The sequence below is a fragment of the Conger conger genome, chromosome 6 (genome assembly GCF_963514075.1).
Source record: "Conger conger chromosome 6, fConCon1.1, whole genome shotgun sequence".
Lineage (NCBI taxonomy): Eukaryota > Metazoa > Chordata > Actinopteri > Anguilliformes > Congridae > Conger > Conger conger.
In genome coordinates, this window is record NC_083765.1 from 54941970 (window position 1) to 54969199 (window position 27230).

Below are 27230 nucleotides of genomic sequence, written 5' to 3' on the forward strand. Positions count from 1 at the left end.
TCTTTTGAGACAGTAAATCTGTATGATTTGGTAATTGTAAACAGACTGTATTTATATAGCACTTTACGATTGATGCCTCTAATTCATCCATTCAGACACTCACACACCAACGGGGATAGGCTGCCAGGCCAAGGTACTAGTCAGCTCGTCGGGAGCCATTGGGGGTTAGTTGTCTTGCTCAGACACTTCAACGCACCCAGGATGCGGGATCAAACCGGCAACCCTCCAGCTGCCAGACAACCGCGCTTACTGCCTGAGCTAATGTCGCCCCAGCCCCCTTTATAACAAGCCCAGCCTTATCAAATAGACACAATCAGCCGATTCACTATGAAATTACAGAACCACTAAAACATCCACTCCTATAAATACATCACACATTCAGAATTCCATTTACCGTACAGTGGCCTGTAAATGTATTCTTACCTGTGACAATAAATGGGGAAAGCTGAATTAGCAGAGGATGTGCAAGTGGGGTCTCTTTTGTATGAAAATGAAGAAGTAGAAATGTAATATTTCTAAAGCTGCAGAGTAAGCAGCATACCTGCTTCCATATGAATTGCATTGCACTGGCATGGCCACATTTACACACTCTTCTACTTCAAAATGTAATTCCACAGATGTAGAACTGCACCGCATTATAACAGAAGCTCCCAACACTTCCTTACAAAACAGTTCAAGTCAGAAAGTGAAATTTTCACATGGCTGCAATCAGAAAAAATTCAAGAAAACAAAAGTGTGTTGTGAGGAAAGCAGCTCACTAGACAAACTCTGTGTTCGGTATGAACTTTAGACTACATTTCAAGGTCTGGCAAGGCAAAAGTAGCAGTCTACATACAAGCTCAACAACAGTTGGAAAAGAACCTTCCAGTATTCCAGCATTCGAAGCATACAAGGAAATGGTTAAAGAAAAATAAAGGCAATTTTATGAACTGGTTATTGCAGTCTCCAGACCTCAGTTCAAGAGAAAATCTGTGGCTTCAAATTTGAAAGAGCTGAGGAAATCTACCAGAAGACATTTGCATGAGAAGGGCCTGAGTCTCAAAAGGCTAAAGAACCTGAGTAGGGACAAAACAGAGAGAATTTAGTCAGTAACAGATCATGCGATTATTAGCAAGGTATGCTGTGCTTCAGAACATTTTTGGTAGTATCACAAGTTAATTTGGCCCTTCATGCAAAAATAGTTAAATTAAAGTCTTAGTTAATTCATCTTTATGCTTCTTTTTTGTTACTTCTGTGGCCACTGTGCATAGAGAGGGATAATTATAATATGCATTGCTTTACAGTAACAGCAATCCCTCCAGTACGTATGAGTAATGCCGCCTCCGGTAGTTTCAGACTCATTGTATCGATCGACTGGGAAGTTAAACCGGTGTTCTGCGGTATTACCTTTATTAAGATAACTTGGGTACATCCAGCAGGGGGCACAATTGTGCATGACATCGTGTGTGACGGCAATGGAAAGAAAGTGAAGTTCATTGAAGTATCCATGAAGTCTGTTGTCCTAGAAACATCGTGCACAAAGTACTACAATCAACGGGAACTCTACAGACAGGATGAATTAAATTACACGCAGTAAACTACCCCTCTTTTGTGAATCCTTTTGGAACAATGTGCAGGAAATATGATTCTACTGTGCTCTAAACAACAAGGCAAGTTGATGGGGAAGGACGTAAGCAAATCATAAATGTGGACAGTGGATCTGGTTGAAGGAACATTAGTGACTCTACAAAACAGGAAGCCAGTATATATATGATTAGCAATCTACTGGCGAAGATAACTGTTCTACACCACCAGGTGTATACCACTTTACAAGAGCTGAATCTCAACACTGGTTCAGACACATACATGTTGTATCATTAGTAATATTGTTAGTTATAATAAAAAAAATTCCAGGCCACATTTTTTCCATGTATATTTTCATATTTCAGCAGAGAGTTGAGAGTTGACCTGCTACTGGAGCTGGACCGCCCACCCCCACGTCCCGTTATAGTTCTTTAATTAAAGGTGAATTTAACATTTGAAGTAATGGAATGGCCTTTTTGCTTACCACATAACAAATATCAAAATGTCATCTAATCAAACATAATGCTTACACAACACTGAATCCACAGGATGCCAAATTGGATGCATGCTGTAATTTTCTACTAACCGCCGCACTTGAAGTACATGACCATGTGCAAATTAATGTATCTGAAGAAAAATCTGTACGCCTGTGTGCATGACTATGAAACCCAAATCATTCCTGACTATTTGTGAAGACTGTTTATAGTGGTTTTTGATTTTATAATGCATTTTCCAAGGGTTAAGAGGCCATAATATAATAGCTGGCTATACAAAAATGGAAAATGAACACAGCACTGTACATAATTCTACTCTGTGATGCTTATAGCATCACTATTAATGATACCTGCATTTGGACCTTGGGGCAAAGTTAATATTCTTATAGTGTCATGCATTAATGCACACATCTCATTTACATATATGTGCTAGAGTCTTTGCAAATTGTGATTGATTTCTGGCCAGGTTCTCTTAATACATTTATACTTAATACTGGTATAATATCACAGCAGAATTTAGTGTAGCCTACTACTGATAGTTACAGTTAAGATCCCAGTTTTAACAACAAAATAACTAGTGCTTCAAACAGTCGGCTGTATAAGATGACATTACTATTTGAATTGGTTTACTATTTGCAACAGAGCAACAGAGTTTGCTAATGGTCCTAGTTTGAATGCATGATGAGTAATTATTAAATATTTCCTTCATAAAACAGAGACAATTTGTTGAATATTCAACTGAGAATCCTCCCACAGATACAATTCGAAGTTGTCCTGTATCATTAATCTGAATATATTTCAAAATCAGTAAGCCTTGCATCATATTTACTTCAAATATTATTCAATGGACAATTCACGTTATTTCATTTAAAAAATACTGTTTAGATGTAGGTAAATATCTAAATACAGGTAGGCCACCTAGATAGAATAAGACTTAGACATGGCAAATGTCAAATAGTCCAATACGATTGTTAATATTAGACGACAACAAAACAATGAACAAATGTCTCAATTTTACCGAAAATATTTATACGTTTTATTAACTTGGCCTATGCCAAGTGTGAAATCACTGCTGTGTACACACCTATACAAAACAAAAAGGTCAAGAATAGCAGATATTTAGTCTATGTTTGCAAATCCTCGGGCTGACCTACTTCGCAGTCTCTTCTCACTTCGCGCACACAGCTAAAATCCATAAATTAAGGAAATTAACTGATGGGGCCCCGGGCAACTTTGTAAGCTATTTAAATCTTTAAATTTACAACATCTTCTGCATACCTCTTGTAATTGAGCTAACTCCGGGGTTGTTACTGTAATGAGAAAAAAAATCAAGTCTTCCTTTCAGTTTGTACTCCCGAAGACAACAAATTTTACCCAGAGGGCTAAAATTCATCTCTCTCTCTCTCTCTCTCTGTTAAGGCAAAACGGGGGAGAGAAGAGATCCGGAGTGTTTACAATTTTGAATGACGGGACTTGCTTGTGTTTTTCTCTGTCCGATCTTGCCACATAAAATCCACACCCGTACGCAACAGAATGCAACCTGGCTAATCTCAAAGCTAACATAGCCTAATAACATTGTTACATTTAAATTCTTGGTCAATGGTTTCTCTTGCAACTATTCATCTTTCTATACACGGGTAGGCGCCAAACATCAAGAAACAAAACGCCGACATAACAATGAATGAATGTAGCCTAGGTGTGTAATTTTAGGCTCAATGCAACATCTCTTATTTTATAGTCATTGCACGAAAATAACTAAGCAGTAAGTAATAAATGAATAATCAGCTAGCCTATGTGAACACCTGAACTACGAATGGGGTGGCATGGGGCAGTTTGCGACAATATGTATATACTGTGATCAGCACTACATAATATAACATCATAAAAGCGCTAACAGATTTGGTAATTTTGCTCGACAGAAACAATCTTATTTATGCAAGTTTTAATTTTATTTTACCAGGATGAATATTTAGGGTAAAATATCTTCCGTGGGTTCGCAGCCTCCCTTCCTGCTTGCATGGGAAATCTTCACGGCAGACATCTCCATCTAGCCGTGTGCTATAATTGAAATGGCGCGTTTCGCTGGAGGCAGGTTGTGAGGGCGCTTTTTGCGATGGCAGAATGCATGTCGATAGACGTCATTTGGTTTTAATGGCCTACAGGAAATTTGGCGTTACAATACCAGACATTAGGAAGAGAGAGACAGGACAGGAAAAACTGCCGCATGAAAACTGTTTACGGAGATCTGCATATTGAATATCAGCATTTCTTATATAGACACTTTATCAACAAGTTACAGTGCGCTTCCATAATCACTCCGAGATGCGAGATGCGTGCACTGCGTTACTTATTTTGGGAAATTTATGCCTAGCCGAAAACGCCTGGGGAAATATTGCATCAGACGAAATGACAATGATTAAAATCTGTTTTTTTCTTCTCTAAATTTTTAGAGAAACGTAAAACTGGCCAGACACTGATCGTCAAACCGTTATACACCTCCAAACCAGAACTTAAAAACCGTTACATCGATTTAGTGTATTTTTATTTTTGGTCAGGAAATAAGAAATCAAAACTAATGATTCCGTCTAATCCTGATAATAAATTCGGCGAAACGAGGAAATATTCTCAGTTTTTCTGTTTTAAAACGAGCTATAGGGTGCGAGTAGGGTTGAGCTAATTGTAGCCTAATCCTTGCCCCAGAGGCGTTTGGAAAGCCTGGAGCAAGAATTCTTTTTTAGCTCTCCTCTGTTATTTCGAGACGGATTATTGCCTTTCTTCTTCTCATAAGAGACCAAGCAGTTTCATTTTAGCAAAAAGAAGGACAGGAAAAACCCGTGGCAGGAGTCAACCATCTGATATTAAAGTCTACAGAAATAAGCGCCGAGAAAAGGGAAAGAGATTTCTTCTACGTTCAAGGTAAGGACGCTGCTTGCTTCCTGTGTCGCTTTTGTGGAAAGTGTCTGCTCTGGATTAGTCAAGACAACACTAGCTATAGTTCTTTAAAGCCACAGCAACCCTTTTTAATTCAACGCACTGCTGTTAACATTCGGTAATTCTAATTTAGCCTACAGTTTTCGGATATTCTTTTTACTCTTCATCACAATGGAATAGACAGACTCGTGGAATGCTGGGGTAATGCATCGTTTCTTACTTAGTTTTACGAAACTTGCAGCATTAGAAAAGGATAGCGTAACACAACCTTCAACTGGGAATCCGCCTTGGAATTCTTCGGACTTCCTAAAATGTTTGAAACGGTAGGCTACGCAGGACCGTCTTGTACGTTGATAATTTTCCGCTCGAAATGTTACAAAGTCTGATGTCTTTGCATATTTCTTATTTTTCATTCATCAAGGAAGTAGTCACCGCACTGTTTGTTTAAGTAGGCTACGCTGTTCTCATTTTGTAGCTGACAGCAATGATATTTTTCCTGGCGATATTGCAGCACAGTTTGCGATTTTTGAATCATTGTAATAAATACTGTCATCAGAACCAAATTGCAAGTTTAACCTATGAATTGGATATGCTAATATGTCATATTTCTAATATCCATATTAGGTGTGTGTGCGCGCGCGTGTGTGCGTGAAAGACGCCATATTGTACAATTGGTAGTATTTACCCACTGGGCACCAATGTGTGTTTTAGGGAGAGCAAGAACTGAAAATACGCTTTGCTATTGCTGTGTTATTTGGACGGTATTGGTATGACATGTTTTGCATTAGACCAATATATAGCATTTATTTGTAAACTTTTATTAAAGCTGCAGAATCTTGAATTTATCCTAATTGTCGATTATACAGGATACATTACCTTTAGTGGCTTAATAGGTTTGATTGACCTTTATGGTTCAAATGTTTCTTGGTGTTATGCCCGGTTTAAGTTTAAGTTTAAGACAATATTAAAACAACATAAAAGTTTATGGAAGCCAGAGATGAATTAAGTCCACGTTCATTCCAAGATTTGACTACGTTATTGTCTTTTTTCCCGAAAAAAGAGTTGGCCTGGGAAGGCTATTCATTACTCGTTCTCACGTTTGAGCTACGGCGGAATACTGGTCCTCTAAGTTGGATTTTGGCAATAAGAAATACTGATAATACTGATATCAGGGATCTGTCATTAATGAGGAGTCAATTATTTCCCGTCTGGGTGTGTTTGGACTCCTGGGGACACGTGAATGGGAGAATAACCCGTCATACATGAGTAAAACCCAGACTCTTTCTTATGGACAATACTACCATTCTTTTTATGAATGTATGTATTTTAATAGTTTAAGTTGTTGCTACAATAACTCATGTTTAGTCCCTTTTCCATTTCACGACCCCCCCCCCCCCCCCCCCCCAATTCCAAACCCTCGGGCAGTTTGTCTTTATTTTCATGTAACCCTTCACCTCCTCTGCCCCTCCCTTAGCACCCCAGTCTGTTTCTTGTTCTTGCTCTGTGCGTTTGTGTGTGTGTGTGTGTGTGTGTGTGTGTGTGCGTGCGTGCGTGCAGTATATTCCCCAACATTAATATCAGTATTGGTTACCATGGCCTTTGGCTATATGAAGAGGTGGGATTGCTTCATACGCCCAAAAGTTCTTAAGTCTTTTGAAGTCTTTCTTTCACCGGTATCTGAAACATATCACCCACAGTGTGTATTAAATGAACAGTATTCCTGAAGGTTTCGTGCGCAGCGAGGCAGGCAACACCCTGGAAATATCTGTGGCCTTTCAGCATTCTCGGCCGCGGGCACCTCGCCTACGGCGATGGACTGAATGAAGCTTTGACAAGCGCCTTCTGTTTATACCTTTTATGGTTAAAATAATAGATTCGCAAATCGGCGACTACATAGAGGGAATAGGCAGCTCACTCGTACGCTGCTAACAAAGGAGATTTTTTAATCACTACAACCTCGGCAGATATGGAGACAATTTGATATAGCATATGTAAATGAGCGTTACTTTATTTCTCGATTGTGGTTTAGAGAAAAATGTCTAATTAACCTTTATGTTGATGATTTATCTACAAATGAGTACAGTATATTTCACAACTAAGATTGTTTTTGCTGGTGTTGATGTCATGTAAAGTGATATATTATTTTCGTGCTAGGTTTCATAAAAAATATCTAAGTAAAAATAATAACATGGTTGTTATAATGAGACGAATAGCCAAGATACTTAGGCCACGCATAACGTATAGACTTAAATTAAAGGTGGGGCACCACTGCGATTCGATTACAGCTGTATGTATCAAGTACAAAACGGACCACTTTGGTTATCACCTGTGACCCTGCGCATGGCTGGCTGCAGCATAATGTGTACTGCATCATGTCCAGGAGAAAGCAGGTGTGATGTTCTTTATTAAAGTCCATTCACTCCTTTGAGAATGTTCACTCTTCAAAGGAAGCTAAATTTGTTCATATTATTAATTGATAAAGGAAGCCTAAATCGATTTGGTCAAGTGTCTTCGAATGACAAATTGAACATGTTGCTTGAGATGGCCAAATTTACCGAGCAATAATGTGAATATAGGTAGTGTGCCTGAAAAGCACTGTTTTACTGCCCAAGCCATTCAGAATAGAAAGTAGAGGCAGAAGAGAAAACATGTAGTTTTCCTTTACTAGCCTGTTTCTTTAATCAGTTACTGTTCATTGTTTTTCACATTTCATATTAATTTATTTGAGTCACAGCTATTTCTATGCAGTGTTTGTCCTCTATTTAGGGATATAAACTTTACGAAAAACTTTTCATCAATAGTGAGGTATATTTCAAGCCCTTTATCAGACAATTCATTTAATATTACTGTGTCTTTTACCCCAAAATGGTACATCAAGCAAATGTTAACACTATGTATGGTGGTCAAGAAGCTCCTAAACAAAAAATAAATGATTGAATGAATCACCTCTAGTGATATTATGAAAAGGGGGGCAAATGCACTCAGTGTAGACATGCCAGTGATTTGTAAGCTAAATATGCAGCAGTGTAGATCTGGAACTGATCTTATGAGTTAGGATTGCGCATGCACTGAAGGGTTTGAGATGATTTGAGATCTTTGAGGTGGTGACCCTAGGGTAGTGTTTCTCAACTCCAATCCTTGGGACCCACTTGCCAGAAGGTTTTAGTTGTAACCAGGAACTCACACACCTGAGTTAACTAATCAATGGCATCTTTGGTGGTTTGTTTGGTTCAGTCATTATATCAGGTGTGTGAGTTCCTGGTTATGACAAAAACCTTCTGGCAAGTGGGTCCCGAGGACTGGAGTTAAGAAACACTGCTCGAGGGAACCTCTACATCTACATCCAGGGCTTATTGTTTCCTTTGCTTGTTCACAGGAAGGAAAAATCATGTCACGGCTGTCTTTGACCCGGTCTCCAGTGTCTCCTCTGATTACCCAAGGAATCCCTCTACCAGCTCAGCTGACCAAAGCCAACGCTCCTGTTCACATCGATGTCGGAGGACACATGTACACCAGCAGTCTGGCAACGCTCACCAAATATCCAGACTCAAGGTAAGGCTATGTACATGTTTTTAAATCCACAGCAGATGGCTTGATTTTGTGAAACCTCACCCTCGATGTAACGTGCTGTGATATCACCATAAGGCCAGGCAAGGATTCTTCATTCATGCCCCGAGTCACATCATCATCGTGCGTTTCCTAAAATTGGGGCATGCTGAGTCATAAACACTTTGATAAGGTTATTTACTTCAAAATATGGTTTTTGGTTCATTTTAGTTATGAGTGGCAAGCTGTGCTGGTCCTTAAGTAAAATAGGCTGTTTGATTTATTTGAACGTTTGTGAAATGGCGCATTGTGTATCAAATAGCTCTTTCCTTAAAATCCAGTGCCCAGTAAGACTCTTCCAAGTTTTATTTATCACCGTAAACATTATGGGAACATTATAAATACATTTATTTATTTATGTATAAATCTTACTGTATGATTAAATAATAAACAAAGGCTACTTGTTCACTTGTTGAAGTTTGCCCGGTGGATTTAGCTTATAATGATATTCTCCCACTGGATATATGAAAAGAACTATAAGACTGGGCAGTACTGTAACAACCAGTCAGCATCACACATCGTCGAAGGGAATGGTCTTCTTATTTAGGGTTCTAATATAATTGTTTTGTTTGGGTTACTTATAACCCAAAAAATTTCTGTATATTGTCTCAAGATTTCAGCCTTGTATTACAAGTGACAAAGCCCACAGAGAACTATCTGAAGTACTAGAAGGCAGTACTATCTGCAGTACAGTAAAAATGTCCAACCTATGCAAGTATTTCAGAGGCTGAATGGAGTAATATGGCTCCAATAATCATATAGTCTATGCATAATTTGACAATTTCTTTGATGACAATATGAATTTTAAACAATGTAACAATGTAATATAATGGTAACTGAAACTGCATGAAGCTAGATTATTATTTTTAGTTTATATATATGGTACTTCAGTCTATATAACCACACACATGCAATGCTTTTGTGCACTAAGTAAAAATTATTATTATCCGTTATAGATTATCATCCATTTCACAATTTAAGTTTAATAATTGTGGTGTTTGATGGAGTATACTATCCAACAATAGACATTTACTGTCGCTATTTTTGGCAAATATCTAATTAAATATCTCCGGAATGTGAGATAATAGTGCCTTATCACGATGCTGTCTGTGTAAATGCAGAATGACAATCTTTATGAATGAAATGAGATTGTGCCTGAATCATAGTACAGAGCAAAGCAAGGTATTGTTTGTCTGAGGTAACATAGCATAGCAGAGTAGATGTGTCTAAAAACAAAATAAAAAACAAGTAAAAGTAATTCTGATTGAGTGTCATACATTTATACCTGACCCACCCATTTCCCTGACCGATAAAAATATTTTAAAAGCCCTAAAATGTGACAGTGTGGTGTCAAGATTCAGTTTAAGCGCTGGTCTTACCGTGGATAATTTTAATTTGGTGATTTCTTTTAATAGATTGCTTGTTTAATTATGTAGAATGGGAAGAGAAACTTAGTCTACTAACTAATGTGAGGTCATTCATCTTCTTTCTTCTGCCCCATGTAAGGGGACAGGCATCATGAAACATTCATATCGGTCCGTGTAGCTGGTCCTTCAGAGGCGTCATCTTTGGGCTCCACTGACTGAAAGCTTGTGAGAAGTAGAGAGAATATTCTCTACTCACGGAAATTACTTACCGGCAGATTATTGGAAACCATGCAGAGGGAAAATGGTGTTGTTATGCAGCATTGGTAATAATATGCTTGGCCCTATGCAGGGATTCATACTTCAGCTGTTGTTATTTATAAACTACACGCTCATGTACACACGTCCACGTGCATGAGCATGTACGGGTACACCCAAACACATACACACAGAGACACACAAACACAGGCACTCACAGGGGCGTTCTGAATGTGGTGATTTAGTGGAAATCAATGTAGACCCGCGAGAGTGTCTCTCAGCTCAGCAGCAATCAGAACACTTGACCTCCCACATCTCTGGGTTTGATCTCAGTTTCGAAATGTTAGTTACAATTCAGGGACTCGGGTCTGATGGGCATGGGAGGGCTGCCCGACACCTGCTGCTTCCAAATCAGTTTCGTCCACGACGCTGTGGGAGTTTAGATAAGAACTTCTTCTGTCCTTCAAGCCTTCATCTCAGGAGACAGAACCTCCCACTAACCCTGAGAGAGGAGGGCGACACACCCAACTGGTTTACAGCCGACCCACCTGTTTGACAACACAAACAGAAAAAGTCACTGCTGTTTCTCATGACATACAGCACCAAGAAGAAATGTGTACTGTATAGAGGTTGAGCGATATACAGATATGTGCATATATATACATATATACGTATATTGTGTGTGTAGAGAGAGAGAAAGAGAAGCAAGGGTGGGTGGGGGATGGAGAAAGGGAAGAAAGGAAAGAAAAACAGGCAGCATTTTAATTGCTTTTTAAAAAAAAGTAGAGATGAAAAACAGAGATGGCCTGGAGCGGTATGGTGAAATTCTAGCTGGAAGAATTGCAAGACCATATGAGAAAGGACCACCCCAGGCACAACAGTGAGATGAGTATTGGTTTTTTATAAAGCATTTTGCATCGATTTCCAGACAGACAGAGAGCAAGAGAGAGAGAGAGAGAAAACAAGAGAAAGAGAGAGAGAGTAGCAAGGGGAAAGGGGAGAGAGGAGAGAACATCCTTGCACTGGTGTAATGTATGAGTTATTTTAGCCAACAGGAAAGGAGTTAGAAAGAGACCTGACTTCACCCGAGGTGATCCTCTTCACGCCTGATTAGGCCTTAAGACGTGCTTACAGAGGGAGGGACACCAACTTAAATTAGTTTCAGGGATCTACAGTACAAATTTGATGTCGCTGTGCACGTCAAACTTCCTGTCGTGGCTTTGTCTCTGTTATCATTTTGAATAACAGAAGGCTTCGGCATATGCCGTGAACCTGCGTGAACCTGACTCATGCAATCTTTGGCTGCGGTGTAAATGGATGTGCTGCTATTTAAAGATCTGGTGACATCAATGTGATGATATCGGTGAAGTCATCTCGTTGCGACAGATGTTTTTAGGAGCTCACAGAAGAAGGACACAGCCAGTGGAGACAAAACCTGAAATTTTCTTTCTGTCTGCTGAGAGGTGCCATGCTGTGTTGACACTGTCAAAAGGTTATACTTTGGAGATGGATAAACAGCTTGTGTTGAAGCTCAATGAAATTACATTGAATACATAATAAAATGGCACTGAATACATAATAATTGAAAATGTCAATCACGTGTTCCACATGATATATGTCCTTGAGGTACCATTTCCATTGTCAAATGTATTTGTTATAGCAGCTGTTGTTTTAATTGTAGATGCTCTGTTGTTAATAATACTACAATACTTATATAGATAGTACTTAAAATATAACACAGCAAAGGTAAATATAAAAATATATGTGGGCTTCATGATCAACCTGTTTTACAGTTTGTTATGTTTGAATTTCACAGACATTTCACTTCAGGAATAGCCTCATGTACATTGGTGCAATCATCACCATATGTTAGTATAACTAGCATAAACATTCTTCTGAACAAAGGGGGCTAATATTGGCTTTTTTAGGAAGCACTGGTCAAAAATGTGATGTTAAAATGGCTGACTTTTCTTTTGGTCGCACCAGCCTGCACACACAGACACAAAACCAGTTTGAAGGGAGAGATAAATTACAAAGACAAGGAGGTACATCACAAGACAACATCACAGGGAATGGCCATTGTCTAAACGTATCCGAGGGCAGTATCTGGATGCAGACGTTGAAGGATTCCAGACGTGGCTTCTGAGAAGCCTCATGGACTACATCACAGCATCCGGTCCTTTAATTGTGAGCACAATTGTGAGGGGTCAACTGAGGACACACTCAACATACGGGTCCTCACAACCAGCCTGTCCGGAATGCAAGGGGCCTCTGAAAATGTCATTCTGAATTTAGACAGACGGTATCGTGATAAGGCACTATTATCTCACATTCAGGAGGTATTTAATTACATATTTGTCAAAAGTGGCAACTGTAAATATCTAATGTTGGTTAGTATACTCAATCAAGCACCACAACTATGCTGTTGTGCAGCCATGTTTCTATATTAAAAAGGTGCTGGAAAGTAAGTGACATCATTCAGCTGATTAAAATATGCAAATTCAAACGGATCGCTGTCTGTTTTAATATTGGCATTGGCATCTTAATTCTATCATATATGCAGAAAATAATTTTGTTTTACTTTTTATAATCACATAAGAAAATAATTGTTTCCATTGTGGTCTTGCATATTTTGTACTTCCTTTGCTATTCATACTGTACATTTCTGAAACTAAGGGCCATGCAGAATATCATTGCAATTAAGATGCAATTTTCTCAGAGTAATATATTGAAGTAGTGTTGGTGATAAGGTTTCTTCTTACATTGCATTATGATTTTGGCCCTTGCTGTAATTAAAAATAATTGAACAAGTCACAGTTGAAACTCACATGTTGTTGTGTATCATAATTTTGTTTTATTGCCCTCACACAAAGCTGAAGGTATAAATTCATTGAAAATATCCTTAAACCAGATTTTTTCTGAACTCCAAAAGCATATTTGTTTACAATAGTTAAACATATAATGTGTATTCTTATCTTTTAAGTCGTTGAGTTTTCATTGGTCACCAGACACAAGTCTGAGCTTATGGTGGAACTGTTGTTGTTGTGGTACTTTTCAGTTATTATGGGGATTTTGATTTATGTGACACACATTGTTGCAGAGTAACAATCTTCACAAGTGTGCATTGTGGATGTGGTGCCAATATTTGTCTTTGACAATGTTTTTATTTATTAAGATGAAATGTATGAGCTGTTCATTTGCATGGATTAATGAATAAATAATTGTTAAATTAGTATTTTACCTTTATGTATAAGATAATACCTTTGCCCCATAAAGCAAATTCCAGAATACAAATTAAGGGTAAAATAAGGGTATTGTTAACATGCCTTTTAAACAAAAAATCTGGCTTTTCATTTCTAGAATCAGCCGGTTGTTCAATGGCACGGAGCCCATTGTGTTGGACAGCTTGAAGCAGCACTACTTCATCGATCGAGATGGGGAGATATTCCGGTACATTCTCAGCTTTCTAAGGACCAGCAAACTTCTCCTCCCTGATGACTTCAAGGTAAATGGTTTGTTTTCCATGAACGTGTAGAAAATATGCCAGTAACTTTCTTCATCATTGATCAGGATATTTCCGCTCTCCAATTTTTGCATTTTAGGATGGCATTATCAAAGGTTCAATAGAGTTGCACACAGTACTGATCAAAGTGGGTGACTATGATTTGATATGATTTAAAATACATTTTTCAAATGTAAGGAAAATTCTATAAAAAGTATATTGATCTGCCTGGACTGTACTGGGATTTACTTGCCGATGTTCTGGCAATGTTTTATTAAAATGACAGAAGAAAATACGTTGGATGGATTTCCAAACGGATTTCTCTTATTTATAAGATTCGTTAGAATCGTTTTCTGTAAAGAAAAAAAAAGCCAATCCTACCTGCGCAATATCCATGGATCTTAATGGTAATGTAAAAAGGTGCGTGGCGTACTGGGTGCACCCCTTGCTTGACTTCCGAAAATAGCAAATGACTGCGCTATGCAAAGTTGATTCCAGAAAATATGGCCCCAATTATCCAAAATGTGATGCATTTGCAAAGGAGCATTCATGCAGTTTAGGAAACAATAAGGAAGGTGGACTGGTGGGGTTAAAAATGTCCTACTTTTGTGTCATCCTCCTGATTAAGATGAACATAATATGCTATATATGATAGGCCTATCTAGATTAGCTGAAGCAATGTAATTAGTTCAAACGCAGATGTAATTGTTAAAACATATAACCTGTATTTTGACCTTGTCCAAGAATAATTACTCTTAGTAATTACCACATTTATCTTTTCCCCATGCAGTGCATTGGTTTTTTTGATAACTCTATGAGCTATCCACTCCTACGCATGCATATGTATTTCAATCATTTTACTTAGGAAGGTTTTTGGGGTCAAACCTCTGAAATTGGAGTGGAGAGGAGTAGCGTTCTTTTGATGGTACATTTAATGTCCTGTTATCCTGATCCTACAAGAGATAATAACATTAAATCCAGTTTGGATTGGCTATAGAATATTATATAAGGTGGAAGAAGAGAGTGCGTATTGAGTATTGCCCTCTCCTGCATTCAAAAGCCAAGAGCCATAGTTTCTCACCACAGGGGCACTGTCTGAAGAGGTTCTCTCAGGTAGCAGACTCTCCTTCTCTCTCTCCCTCCCTTCCTCCCTCTTTCCATCCCAGCTCATTGTGATATTGCCACATAGAGTGAGTGGTCCTCAGAGCTGGCCGGACTGTTGTGGAAGGGGAGGGGGTGGGTGAGGAGTCACGGCCGACTGGAGGGGCTGTGAACGGTGTGGTTAAAGGGACAGGGTTGAGATGTGCTTGACACACAGACAAGTATATAGACATGCACACATACACACACACACACACATGCATTCACATGCACGTACACATGTAAGCTCACACCCATACATTCACCCAGACACACACCCAAGTGCATATTCATACCTTTGCTGACACACTTTACCTGGGTGTGTGTGCGTGCATGGTTTGTATGTAGTATATACCATAAAATATACTCAGTGAGCACTTCATTTTTAGACTACTACTGCTGTAGCCTATCCACTTAGAGGTTTCATGCGTGGTGTGTTCAGAGATGCTCTTCTGCATACCACTGTTGTAATGTGTGGTTATTTGCGTTAATGTCTCCTTCCTGTCAGCTTTGTCTTAGTCTGACCCTTCTCCTCTGATGTCTCTCATCAACAAGGCATTTCAGCCCGCAGAACCACCACTCACTGGATGTTGTTTGTAAACTCCTGAGACTGTTGTGTGAAAATACCATGAGAGCAGCAGCCCGTCCGGCACCAACAATCCACGGTCAAAATCACTGAGGTCACATTTTTTCTCCATTCTGATGGTTGATGTAAACATTCATTTAAGCTCCTGACCCATATCTGCATTGCTGCCACACGATTGGCTGATTAGATAATCACATGAATAAGTAGGTGTTGAGGTGTTCCTAATAAAGTACTCAGTGAGTGTATGCATATATATACAGTACTGTGCAAAAAGCACCTGTATAACGTTCTGTACAGATAAGATTCTTTCAAAAATAATGAAAGGTCTTAAATAAACATACTATACATTTTACATTACATTTCAGTAATTTGGCAGAGTAGTTAAGAACTGAATCAAATCAATATTTTTTGTGACCACTTTGGTGTTAAAACTGCATCACTTCTCTGAGATAGCCAACGCTGTCCTGCAGTTCTATAAGACAATCAGCAGGGAGGTTGTTCCAAGCATGTTGGAGAACTTGCCACAGTTCTTCTGCAGACTTTTGTTGGCCCCTTGCTTCTGATCTCAGACAGCCTTGATCAAGTTTTTATGTAAAAAGTAGTCAATTGCTTAGAGAAATATATTAATTTTTTCAAATTAAATACAAAAATGTCTGTGTTAAATTTAATCTTTTGGAAATCTCAAATGTGTTCTTTTATACACACACAAAAAATAAATAAATGTATAATAAAGTCTAGGGTGCCTAAGACTTCTGCATAGTACTGTGTATATATATATTATATATATATATATATATATATATATATATATATATACGTACAGTATATTATATAACACATGTAAGCACACACAAACATACATTCTCACACACACACACACACACACACACACTGCACCCAGCTCTCAGGCTGCACTATACCTACTTGTTCTGTGGCTGCACCAGCTTCCAGCACATTCCTTTGCATGAACAAAGCACTAGCATTGAACTGATGAGATAAAGATAAAAGTAAGAATTTGCTGTGTGTATCATTCCCAGAGTGTCTCCTCAACACCTGAAAAAATGTACACGTCACCTATTCCACCTCAGGTGGTGTGATTTTTACACAGAGGTACCAACCCCCACACACACGTACACACAAACAAAATGACTTAAAATGCAGCGAGAAATGTGCCGAATCAAATCGGAATGCATTCCTCATAGACCACCGATTTGCTTACCTTTCAGTTTCCGTGAATATTAAAGGAATGCAAATACTGTCAGAGAGAATTGAGCACGTCTCTCCCTATCTGCACACTGTCGAGGCCTGTGGTCTCTGAAAGGCTTGTTTCTCCAGGGCTGGGGGTGCCGATGCTGTGTGTTTTTTTAAGTCAGTGAGGGTACAGTTCAAAAAGGTGGGAAAACTAGTTTTACTGTTCAACTTTACTGTTAATTTATCTTTAATACTTTATTACATAAGGGTTTTGTTTCACATCTACTAAACATAATTAATTGGTGCTGTGATTTGACTGTATCAGATGTGTTTTTCTGGAGAAGGTGGTCAGGGACCCCTACACTTCTGGAATTTCTTGGGGATGGACATTTTTTAATGCTCCTCTGACAATGAAAAATGAATGGCATTAATGTAAATATTAATGTAATTAATTTTATATTCTTCTTCTCCTTATTATTATATGTCATGTCCCTCCAGAGGGACTGGAACTTTATTTTATTTATTTAACAGGGACAGTGCACATGAATCAATATTTTCAGTTTCCACATCAATGTAAATGTGCCAGAGTGAGCTAATGAGCTCATTGTCATCTGCATGTCTGTGGACTTGACTCTTGTGCAGTGAATCTTCTTGAATCTTCCATGTCTTAGAGATGGGCAGTGTTATTCCACACAGGTAGAAATGAAGGTTGCAGGCAGAGCTTGCCTTGCATGAGAAAAGTTGGCACAGTCGTTATTTTGGAGGCGAGATTTCCATCAAATCCTCTCCCAGCGCTGGCAACAGGGTGGCCTTGGCTGAGCCGTTGGGCCCTGCTCTCTCTGTCTCTCCTAATCGTTTCAGCCACCGGGACTGTGCATATGGTTTACTGCACCGCCCCACAGACAGACCCCCCCCCCGTTAAAAATATACCCTGCCCTTGCTCCAGTCCCGAGAAGGATGCGCTTGGCTTTGATACGGGCGGGACCCCTGAGGGGGATCGTCTCCACACGCAGCAGCCTTACGAGAAACTGGAGGGGAGAGGATGACGAAACACCCCACTCTCACACGCAGCGATTCTAAATATTAGAACATAGAACATCTGCTGGAGATAAAACACGGCTCTTCTCCGGAACAACTTCAACAAGGGTGTCTGGGGTGGGGGGGGGGGGGGTTATACCAAGGCAGGGTGTAGTACAGGGGTGGTGCAGGTTAGGAAGGGGGTAGTGTCATTACTGCCATAGCATCTGCAGCAGCAGGTCATTTCACACGCTGAGAATGTTGTCCATATGTTGCTGAAAATTGCATGAATTTGTACTAAATGTTTTTTTAAATTTCACGTGTTTTGCTTGTAGCGATTTCCAATAGTTTATGTCGGCTATTGAAAATTGCTTGTTTAAATAAACGAATAGGGCCGTCAATTCAATATGCAACTTGCCATTAATCGCATGTGTTGCAGCAAATTACAAACTCAAGTCATCTATAACGTTTATTAAAGTATTGTCAATTTTCTTTAAATGGCTGGCACAAAGACAGCCCTTACTGAGCACAATGAATAACACCAAGCATTTGCCAAAACCTCATTGGAATTATGACTGGAAGAGAATGCTATGGTCAGATGAGACTAAAATTGAACGTTGGCCATACACACCAACATGTTTGGTGGCAAAATGGAATGCATACAAGGAGAAGCAGCTCATATCTACTGTCAAATATGGCGGTGGGTCATTGATGTTTTGGAGATGTTTTGCTGCCAGTGGCCCAGGGGTGCCATTTAACATCAATGGCACAATTAATTCAACAAAGTACCAGGAAATTTGGGCGGAATATCTGGTTGCCTCTGCTAGGAAGCTGAATCTTCTATATATATTTCAGCAAGTTGCTGAAACACCCTATAATAGCACTCCCTTTCATATTGCTTTTATACTTTTATACTACAAACTGTTTATCAAGTAATGGTTGTTAGCTAACAAAATAGGCTAGTTAAAATGAGTGAATCCCTCCAGCAGTAGCAATAACTTTATCATTTGTTGGGAATGTTACTATAGCAACGATAATGAACATTATTGCTGGTATTTCAAAATAGGATGCATTCATGCATCGATATTGATCTTAAGCATTTAAAACAGTGTCTGGGTATAATTATGCAAATATAAATGTTGCGCTGAAAATAATGCATTTTACAAGAAAGATTTTAAAAGCTGGGTAAATCTCAGCAATGCATACATCTAAATGGTCTAATGTAAAACTACATAGGCTAATTAATTAAAATTTAATCATATTTAGAATACCAATTCCATTGATTTGTGCCTTTTGAAGACGTTGATAAATTTGCCAGTAATGTTACTATTAGACAGGTAATGAAAAAAGCAACTTAACTTGGGACTCGACTTGACTTGACATAACTTGAGACTTGCTTGAGACTGGGTCTCAGTGACTTGAGACTTACTCGTGACTTGAATAAGAGGGACTTTGTCCCATGTCAGCTTATTGGGCTTCCCTGAACCAATCAGGGATGCAAGGCATATGCAACTTGTTGGCAGTACTGTGTATACTGATGGGCTAGCATCTGTTCACAAGCAAATCAAATGAATTCACTTGGCTGTCTTTTCACCTGTAGTCAGGGTTTTAGCCCTTGTAGGAGTTTGTGAATAGACCTACATCTGGTGACAATTTTATCAAACTGAAAACATATTTCCTTTAGATTCTGGCTCTTGAGTTTTAAATAGTGAGAAACTTCTCGTTTTAGAGCCTGAGGTGAGTGAAAGTTTGAGACCTGTTTGGGAAAGTGCCACCAGAATCACCCATAAAAAAATAAAAAAGAGGTTGTATATTTTCTTACATTATTCAGCTACGGAGCCTGGGGTCGAAATGACCCCACACAACATCTTTGTATACAAAGTTGGTGCAGGACTCTTGAAAGCATAGCATTATGTTTATTGTATATTTAGCCTACTGTTTAATCCCATCAAATGAGGAAAAGTCATACAGTAGATAAGGAAAAAATTAGGTGTACTGGTTTTTACAATGTCAAACAGATGTGTTCATAAACAAATTGAGCCCAAACATAATATTGGGGTAAATTTTGTGACAAAACTTCATTCTGTAGACCACATTTTATCCAGGGAGCTTTAGCTATACAAAATGGCATCCTACAATAACAATCCCTCATTTTACACTGTTAAAATATGAAAATAGCATGTCCGGAAGCCCAAAAAAGTCCTGTTACTGTATATGTATATTTCCTGTAGATGGGACATTACCTAGCATGCGTCAGATTAGCGATGGCTCCACACCCATAGTTCACTGCACCTCATGCTCCTTGTCCCATAAATCAGGCGTTCAGCGCGCTTGCTCTAGTCGGGCCCTGTTTCCCCCCCCCCCCCGTGCGCAGTGCTTTCTGGGCTAGCGCTCAGCATCGGTGCCATCTGGTCTTGTGGGAAATTAGAGGCAAAGAGTGACAGGGCAAATTACCCCCAGCGACTGCAGCCCCCGGGGGCAGAGCCAGGCAATCTGCACGCAGACGTTCCCAGCAGAGATGCGGGCCGCCTGGTCCGCAGGCCCGTGACAGCCACTGAGGAGTCGGCCTGACCGGTCCGGCCGCATGCATTCCTGGACGCCGTTGTCTCTTTACGTAATAACCGCCCGCGCGCGCGACAGCAGGAACGCATCGCCTCTGCTTTCGGCTCGGCTCTCCTGCGCTCTTACGGGTGGATCCTGCGGGGTGATGGGTGCCTTTTTTTGGGGGTTGTGTAGGTACAAGGTGCTGTGACCTGGGCACCCTGGGCTTAGTGGCGGCCATGACGGGTTTGTGTGGTGGATGTGTGCGTGATGCGAGGGCTAGGTTTTGTAGGCCTGGCGTGGCACACAGACGTCCTGAATGAAACACAAGGAAATGTACTGAACTGGCGAGTGATGAAAACCAATCAGACGGAAGTGCGTCTTCCTTCTGTGTGTGGCTCCAAAACCTTATACAGCATAAGTATAAAACCTTATATTATCATTAAGACTGTTCATCCTATTTTCATGGCAATGTAAGAGCAAATGGAATTGCTGGTTTTGTGTCCTGCACAAAGAATATATTTGTCACCTGTGCCAGGTTTGGGAGTTTTGTGGTCTACAGTAACCCATCAGCATGGGTTGGCCACCACAACAGGGGGCGTGACAATAAAAACATTTAGTGCTGTGCAAGTTCTTTGTGTATTTGGCAGAGCTAGGTCAATTTGTGAGAGAAACTTGGCAACTTGAAACTTAGCAGTGGCAGTGTGGATGGCCATGGAACTGGGTTTTTAACCCAGGTTCAGTTCCCAGCTAGGATGATGGAGCTGTACCCTTGAGCAAGGCACTTAACCTAAATTGCTTCAGCACATATCCAGCTGTGTAAATTAATGCAAAAGCTGCCCTGCTGAAAAAAACTGCTCAAGCTTGGTTTTGAAACAGCTGTTAGCTGGTTGACCAGTTAAGACCAGCTCCCAGCTCGACATAGTTTGACCAGCTTAAGCTATGTTTTGAAATGGCTGGTATCTGTTTGACCAGCTCGTACCCAGCTCAGACAAGCTACCAGTACTAGCTGGTTGACCAGCTCATTCCCAGCTTGACTATCTTTATGACTAGTGTGGCCATGCTGGTTGACCAGCTCATACCCAGCTAGACCAGCTCATTGATAGCAAACAAACAAAGAAACTAAAGCTAGTATATAAACGGGAAATATACTGTTCAGTCTCACCTTTGTTGAGGCTGGTAACAGAGCCTCTCCTAAAGCCCAAGCTCTTAGGCCATGACCAAATTATCAGTTGGCTGTTGCGCTAGGACACTGCTTCTAAAGAGAAAGAAATGGGGCCACCTGATTGGCAATAATGAAACCAACCCCCAGTTAGTTTATTACTATCAAACCAACAAACCATCCTTTGATCCTGCATTGTAGTTGTGCCCAATGTCAAAAAATGACCATAATTGAGTTGGCCACGCCCCAATTCACCAGTGCCTTGAGTTACCACATGGACAATTGTACCTTGACTATTAAAATAAGGCCCAATATATCCACCAATAATCAAGTCTTGCTAATTGAATTTCACTGTCATCTGGGTTTAATGGATGAGCACAGATTGTATCCGCTGTACATTGATGCACGGAACTGTCCGTGACAGGACCTGATTCACAGGACCTGGCATCATTAAACGCACTGACCTATTTTCGCCAACACGCCTAATGAGCTACTCTTCTGTGTATCCCAGGAGTTCAGCTTGATTGGGTCAGGGAATCATTTTACTTTTACCCAGATTAGCTAAAATAGGCTTTTTAATGGAAAATGTCCATTCTGAAACTCAGTTGGTATATGGCTCCATACAAAATTAAGCTTGATTGACTGGTGGTTTAAATGATTGATTGATATAAAGCAGCACCTTCTGTCAAAGTCCATAACCCCACATTGCTCCAGAGGGGTTTGTCCCCTGCTTAGCCTAATCAACTGTACATCACTTTGGATAATAGCGTCAGCTGTATATGACACCGTGTAACGTAATGTCCGTGACTCACCTCCGCCCACCCGTCCGTCTGCAGGACTTCCACCTCCTTTACGAGGAGGCGCGGTACTACCAGCTGGCGCCCATGATCAAGGAGCTGGAGCGCTGGAAGCAGGAGCGGGAGCAGAGGAAGCTGTCGCAGCCCTGCGACTGCCTGGTGGTGCGCGTCACGCCCGACCTGGGCGAGAGGATCGCGCTGAGCGGAGAGAAGGTCCTGATCGAGGAGATCTTCCCCGAGACCGGAGACGTCATGTGCAACTCGGTCAACGCCGGCTGGAACCAGGACCCCACCCACGTCATCCGCTTCCCGCTCAACGGGTACTGCAGACTCAACTCTGTGCAGGTAAGGGCAAGCCGCACTGGGGCCGGAGCCGTGACGCAAAAAAACTGTGAAAAAAAACCAGCTCAAGCTAAGTTTTCAAACAGCTGGCTGACCAGTTCAGACCAGCTCCCAACTGAACATGGTTTAGCTGGTTGACCAGTTCAGACCTGCTCCCAGCTTGGTTTGACCAGCTCAAGCTATGTTTTTAAACAGACATGCTACCAACACTAGCTGGTTGACTAGCTCATACCCAGCTAGACCAGCTTATGACCAGCTTGACCAGCTCAGTTTTCAAGCTTTTCAAGCTGGCATAGCTGGATTTTACTGCAGGAAAAATTTTGATTAGTTTGGTTTTAGTACCAGCTAGTGAGTGGCCAATACTGGTGCTAATTTCTTCTGGTTTCTTATTGGAAAACTTATTTTTGCTCTGCTTGGTTGGCTGCTGAAGACAAGCACTGATGTACACATTGAATCCATGTGTTTAAATGCTCCAAGTACCTGTTGTAGTAATGTAGATAGATCTCTTTCAATCAAAACACTGTGTGGAGAAATGTTTTTTTTGATAAGTAGTGTGACGTTTCCTGATTCTGATTCATATTAGAAGGTACACTGCCTAATTTCAGAGAGAAGACGGTACATTTAATCATTTGGCAAGATGCTATAGCTTGAGGGTGAGAGGATGAATGCTGGTGTAAGACAGGGTGTACTGGTAATACTATCTACATTGTTGTATCACAGCCAGTAAAGTGGCACATAAAATAAGTCATACTCATTGGTGATCGGTCAGGACCCATGTTGATAGTAGGATATATGGCCAAAATCTGGCAAAACAGCAGTCGGTGTGTTTCTCTGTGATGTCATGCAAGTTTAATGTGCACAGGCTTCACAATTCCCACAGAAAGTTTCACAGTAATGTAGTCCCCTTCGGTTTCCCCATTTTGATAGCTTTCCCACTAGTGTCCCCATATAGCAGAAAGACTGAGCTGTAACTAGCTCTGTCACACTCTGTTCACTGCTCATATAAGAGTGGACAGTGGGTCAGCTGACATGAGTAGCCTACCATAGACACTATTCCACAGATTATGTAGAGCTATTATGTAGTTCCAGCTCCAAAAAGGAGCTTAAATAATAAAGAGACAGGCCCAAGGACAGAGCTTCCATTGCCATGCTACAGTAGTCCTGAACGTTCATAAGATGTGTCACAGCATTTATACTTCCAGAGGTGGAGAGATGCAATGTTCAGTGCTAAGACTATGGAGCTGTCTGATTATCATAAATAATTTGTGACCATTTGGACCTCCTAACTGAATACGGCTGGTTAGAGCACATCTCCTCAGTGCCCACCACATCTACAGCCTCAGCCCACACCCAGAATCTTCAGTGTGCTCCTATTCTCCCAGGGCTGGATCAGGGGGAGAAAACATACATGGGGCATTGGTCATGTTTAGTGGAAAATGAAATGGAGAAATAGCAAAGAAAATGATATGCATAATTTATATTTCACTCCTTTTTTTAAGACGTGGCTCCCCTTTTAAAAAGACTCCAATATAAAACGACCGCCCGGAGGGATAGAAGCACATGTATTGCATTTTTTAAAAACGTACTTAGAATTTCTCAAACATCCTAAACTGGTTTATACTCCACTTTATGGATTTTTAAATGGCTTGCAATATAGCTAATTGGCCACATCAACTAACACAACATTTTTCCAGTCTGTTTATGATGGAGTTTGGTTGCGGCATGCTGCCGCCTGTTCCAGTTGAAGCAGCGACCATTTCACACTTTACTACCTGCCCTCCTACATTAATCCTCTTAAATCCCTCTTCATTATATATAAAATCTTCCCAGCAGATGTATGTAAAAGATGTTCCACTCCAAGGGTTGCATGTCAATTATTTTTTGCTGAGTAATGCATCAACACAGTTGGCTTCAAAAGAGCTGTCTGAAGATATGTCCCTTCCTTGGATGAAAGGGCAATACGAAAATGCAAGCCAATTGGTGTGTTTTTTCTTCTTGAGTAATGGCAGATATTTCCAGACAACATACTCCCTGCTATTTCCCATTGTTGCTGGAAAGCATGAAAAAGCTCTGGGAATAATCATGACCTCCCTCAGTCTAGTCTTTGGATGACTGCCCTGTCGTGCTCATTGCCCCACCCTGTAGAGAGAGAACAGGCAAACAGGAAGCACAAGGTATAGCAGGGAGGTGCCTATCATTGCCAATGTTGTAATACCAGTGAGGGTACAGTGAAAGTGTGACAAATCAAACTTTGCACAGAAAACAGCTAATGCCCTGTCGGTTATTCCCACACTTACTGTACAGCATGGCCTTCCATGCCATAGACCAAACCTAAGACAACTTTTAATAAGAAATATCCTTTATCGAACGCAGTTATGTAGAACATTTATTGTATGCCAAAACATTTTCAAGGACAGTTTCACTTTGAATACAAGAGATGCTGCTACACAAAATCACATGTGGACATACATAGATAGGTCATAGATCATTAGATAGATCATTGCATTTATAAAGTGCTTTTCTAGACACTAGGCTTTACAGTGATGAGGGGGAAACTCGCCTCAGCCACCATGTGTACCACCTACCTGGGTGAAGTACGGCTGCCATTTCGCAACAGAAATCTTAATTAGCTATGCTAATTCTACACGGAAGTAAAAAATGTAGTGTGAAAACCAGCCCGCTTTAAGATGAAAGTTTAAACTGTTAAAAAACGTAAACTCTCACAGGTGTTTGCCCACGGTTCCAAAGCAGGAGTCAACATGTCTGCTCCATACATCATTCTGATTGAGTACTGGGATCAGGCCAGACAATACTCTTGCTTTGTCACATTGACAGAACATAGTTTTGGGGATGCTAAGCGCTTTGGCCCCTGTCTAATATGTCAAGGACTTGAACAATAAATTGTGTCTGGCATACTGGTTTGTGTGTGTGTGTGTGTGTATTTCTGTGCGTGTGTGTGTGCGTGTGTGTGCTTACGTGCATGTGTATGCGCACCTCAATGAAATAGAAGTGTAATGCCTTATTCTCTGTTATGGTGAGAATCCTGTGGCAAAGCTTGTTTACCCCTTGTAAGTGGAATTGAAGCTAATCTAAAGACCTCAGATGACAAACAAAATAATTATGAAGTCTGTCTAGAAAACAAAGGCATCTTCAGAGCAAGTGTCAGCTATGAAAAATATATTGCTGGCACTGGACTGCTATGAAAAAAATATATCTCTGGGACATGCTCTTAAGATGAATGTGAATGACCTAACCATAACCCAGTAACTCAATATGTATTCTCAAATTCACACTCCTGTTTTGAGAACAAAAGTACAATTTATAGTATATTTTCAGTAAGCAGCTAAAACAGTGCACCTGTGTGCCTTGCATGCAGTCATAATGCAGATGCATAGTGTGAGTTTTTTAATTAAATTATGATTGATTGGCTAGAAAGTAAATTACATAGCTACCAAGTAGATCGACATTAATGATGGCATGCTCACAGGTTGCATAGATGCAGACCACCATGTACAGACAAACGGTTCATTGGTTTGCACCTGGGTTTAGAAAATGCTTTCACGTTACCAAATACCATACTTGGATTTGGACTAAACCCCCTGTGCGAAACCGCCATAGTGTTATTATTGCAATAAAGTGTTAGAAAAAAGAAAAACACCGAAATGAATGAGAGACCAGGGGTGAGGCAACTGAGGCAGATGCCAGAGGACTCACCAGACAGGGTGAGGAGGGCAGAAGACAGCCAGACTGAGGTTCAGAGTTCTACTCGAGATGCGATTTCTCGTGTTCGATGGCCAGCAGCTTCCATCATCTCCTGTACTTTCCCGTTTAAATGAGGAGGATTGGAAAAGGATGAAAGGGCGGAGAGATGGGTGAGGAAGGGCACTGCCACAGAATTGTTAAAACAATCCAATAAATGCTATAACATTGGGCAGCAATCATGTGATGTATTAGTAAAGTCAGTGTTCAGTGATTAGCAAAGTGAATGTTGATGACATGCATAGGTGTGTTTGATAGATAATGAGTTTTCTAATGAGTATTTCTGACCCCCTTGTTTATGTCATGATGGCGATTCAAAACCCCTGATGATGAGAGGTCCCCTCATAGTGATGTTGTCCCTAATTGATGTCGTCTGTACCCTCCTTATTGATGCCACTGTGACTGTAACTAACGCAGTGGTCCTCACTCTGGGCCCTGGAGAGCAGCAGGGTTCGCTGGCTTTTATTTTGTCTGAATTGGTTGATGATATTAAGGCAAAAATAAAAACCATCACACTCTGCGGCTCTCCAGGACCAGGGGTGAGGTCCACTGAACTAACGCTTCGGTGGCTGATCTCTAACGCGCTCTGCTCGCCATGTCCGCAGGTCCTGGAGCGGCTCTTCCTGAAGGGCTTCAGTGTGGCGGCCTCGTGTGGCGGGGGCGTGGACTCCTCCCAGTTCAGCGAATACGTGCTCTGCCGCGAGGACCGGCGGTGTCAGCCCTCCATCAGAATAAAGCAGGAGCCCCTGGACTGAGGGATTCTGGGAAGGGAACTGGTGCTGAGGAGGACTCTTCAACAGAACAAACCCCCACCCCCCTTCCCTCTGCCCCTGTACCCGGCCTGAATATGAACCCCACTCTGAAACCCCCGTGGGTTAAAAGTCTTCAGCTCACACCTCTATCTCTGTGGAACACATCGTTCTGACGGGAATGTAATGTCGAATAGGTCAAAAAAATGTCTTGATTCTGTTTCAGAC

General features: G+C 40.7%; 1 protein-coding gene across 1 annotated transcript; it reads left to right on the forward strand.

The window, feature by feature from the left end:
- Positions 1–5299: 5299 nt before the first annotated feature.
- LOC133131427 (BTB/POZ domain-containing protein kctd15-like) lies at positions 5300–27008 on the forward strand. The gene is made up of 5 exons (XM_061246793.1): positions 5300–5311; positions 8365–8540; positions 13577–13721; positions 22192–22497; positions 26859–27008. Exons 1-5 carry the CDS (start codon positions 5300–5302, stop codon positions 27006–27008), a joined length of 789 nt encoding a protein of 262 aa, XP_061102777.1.
- Positions 27009–27230: the final 222 nt, after the last annotated feature.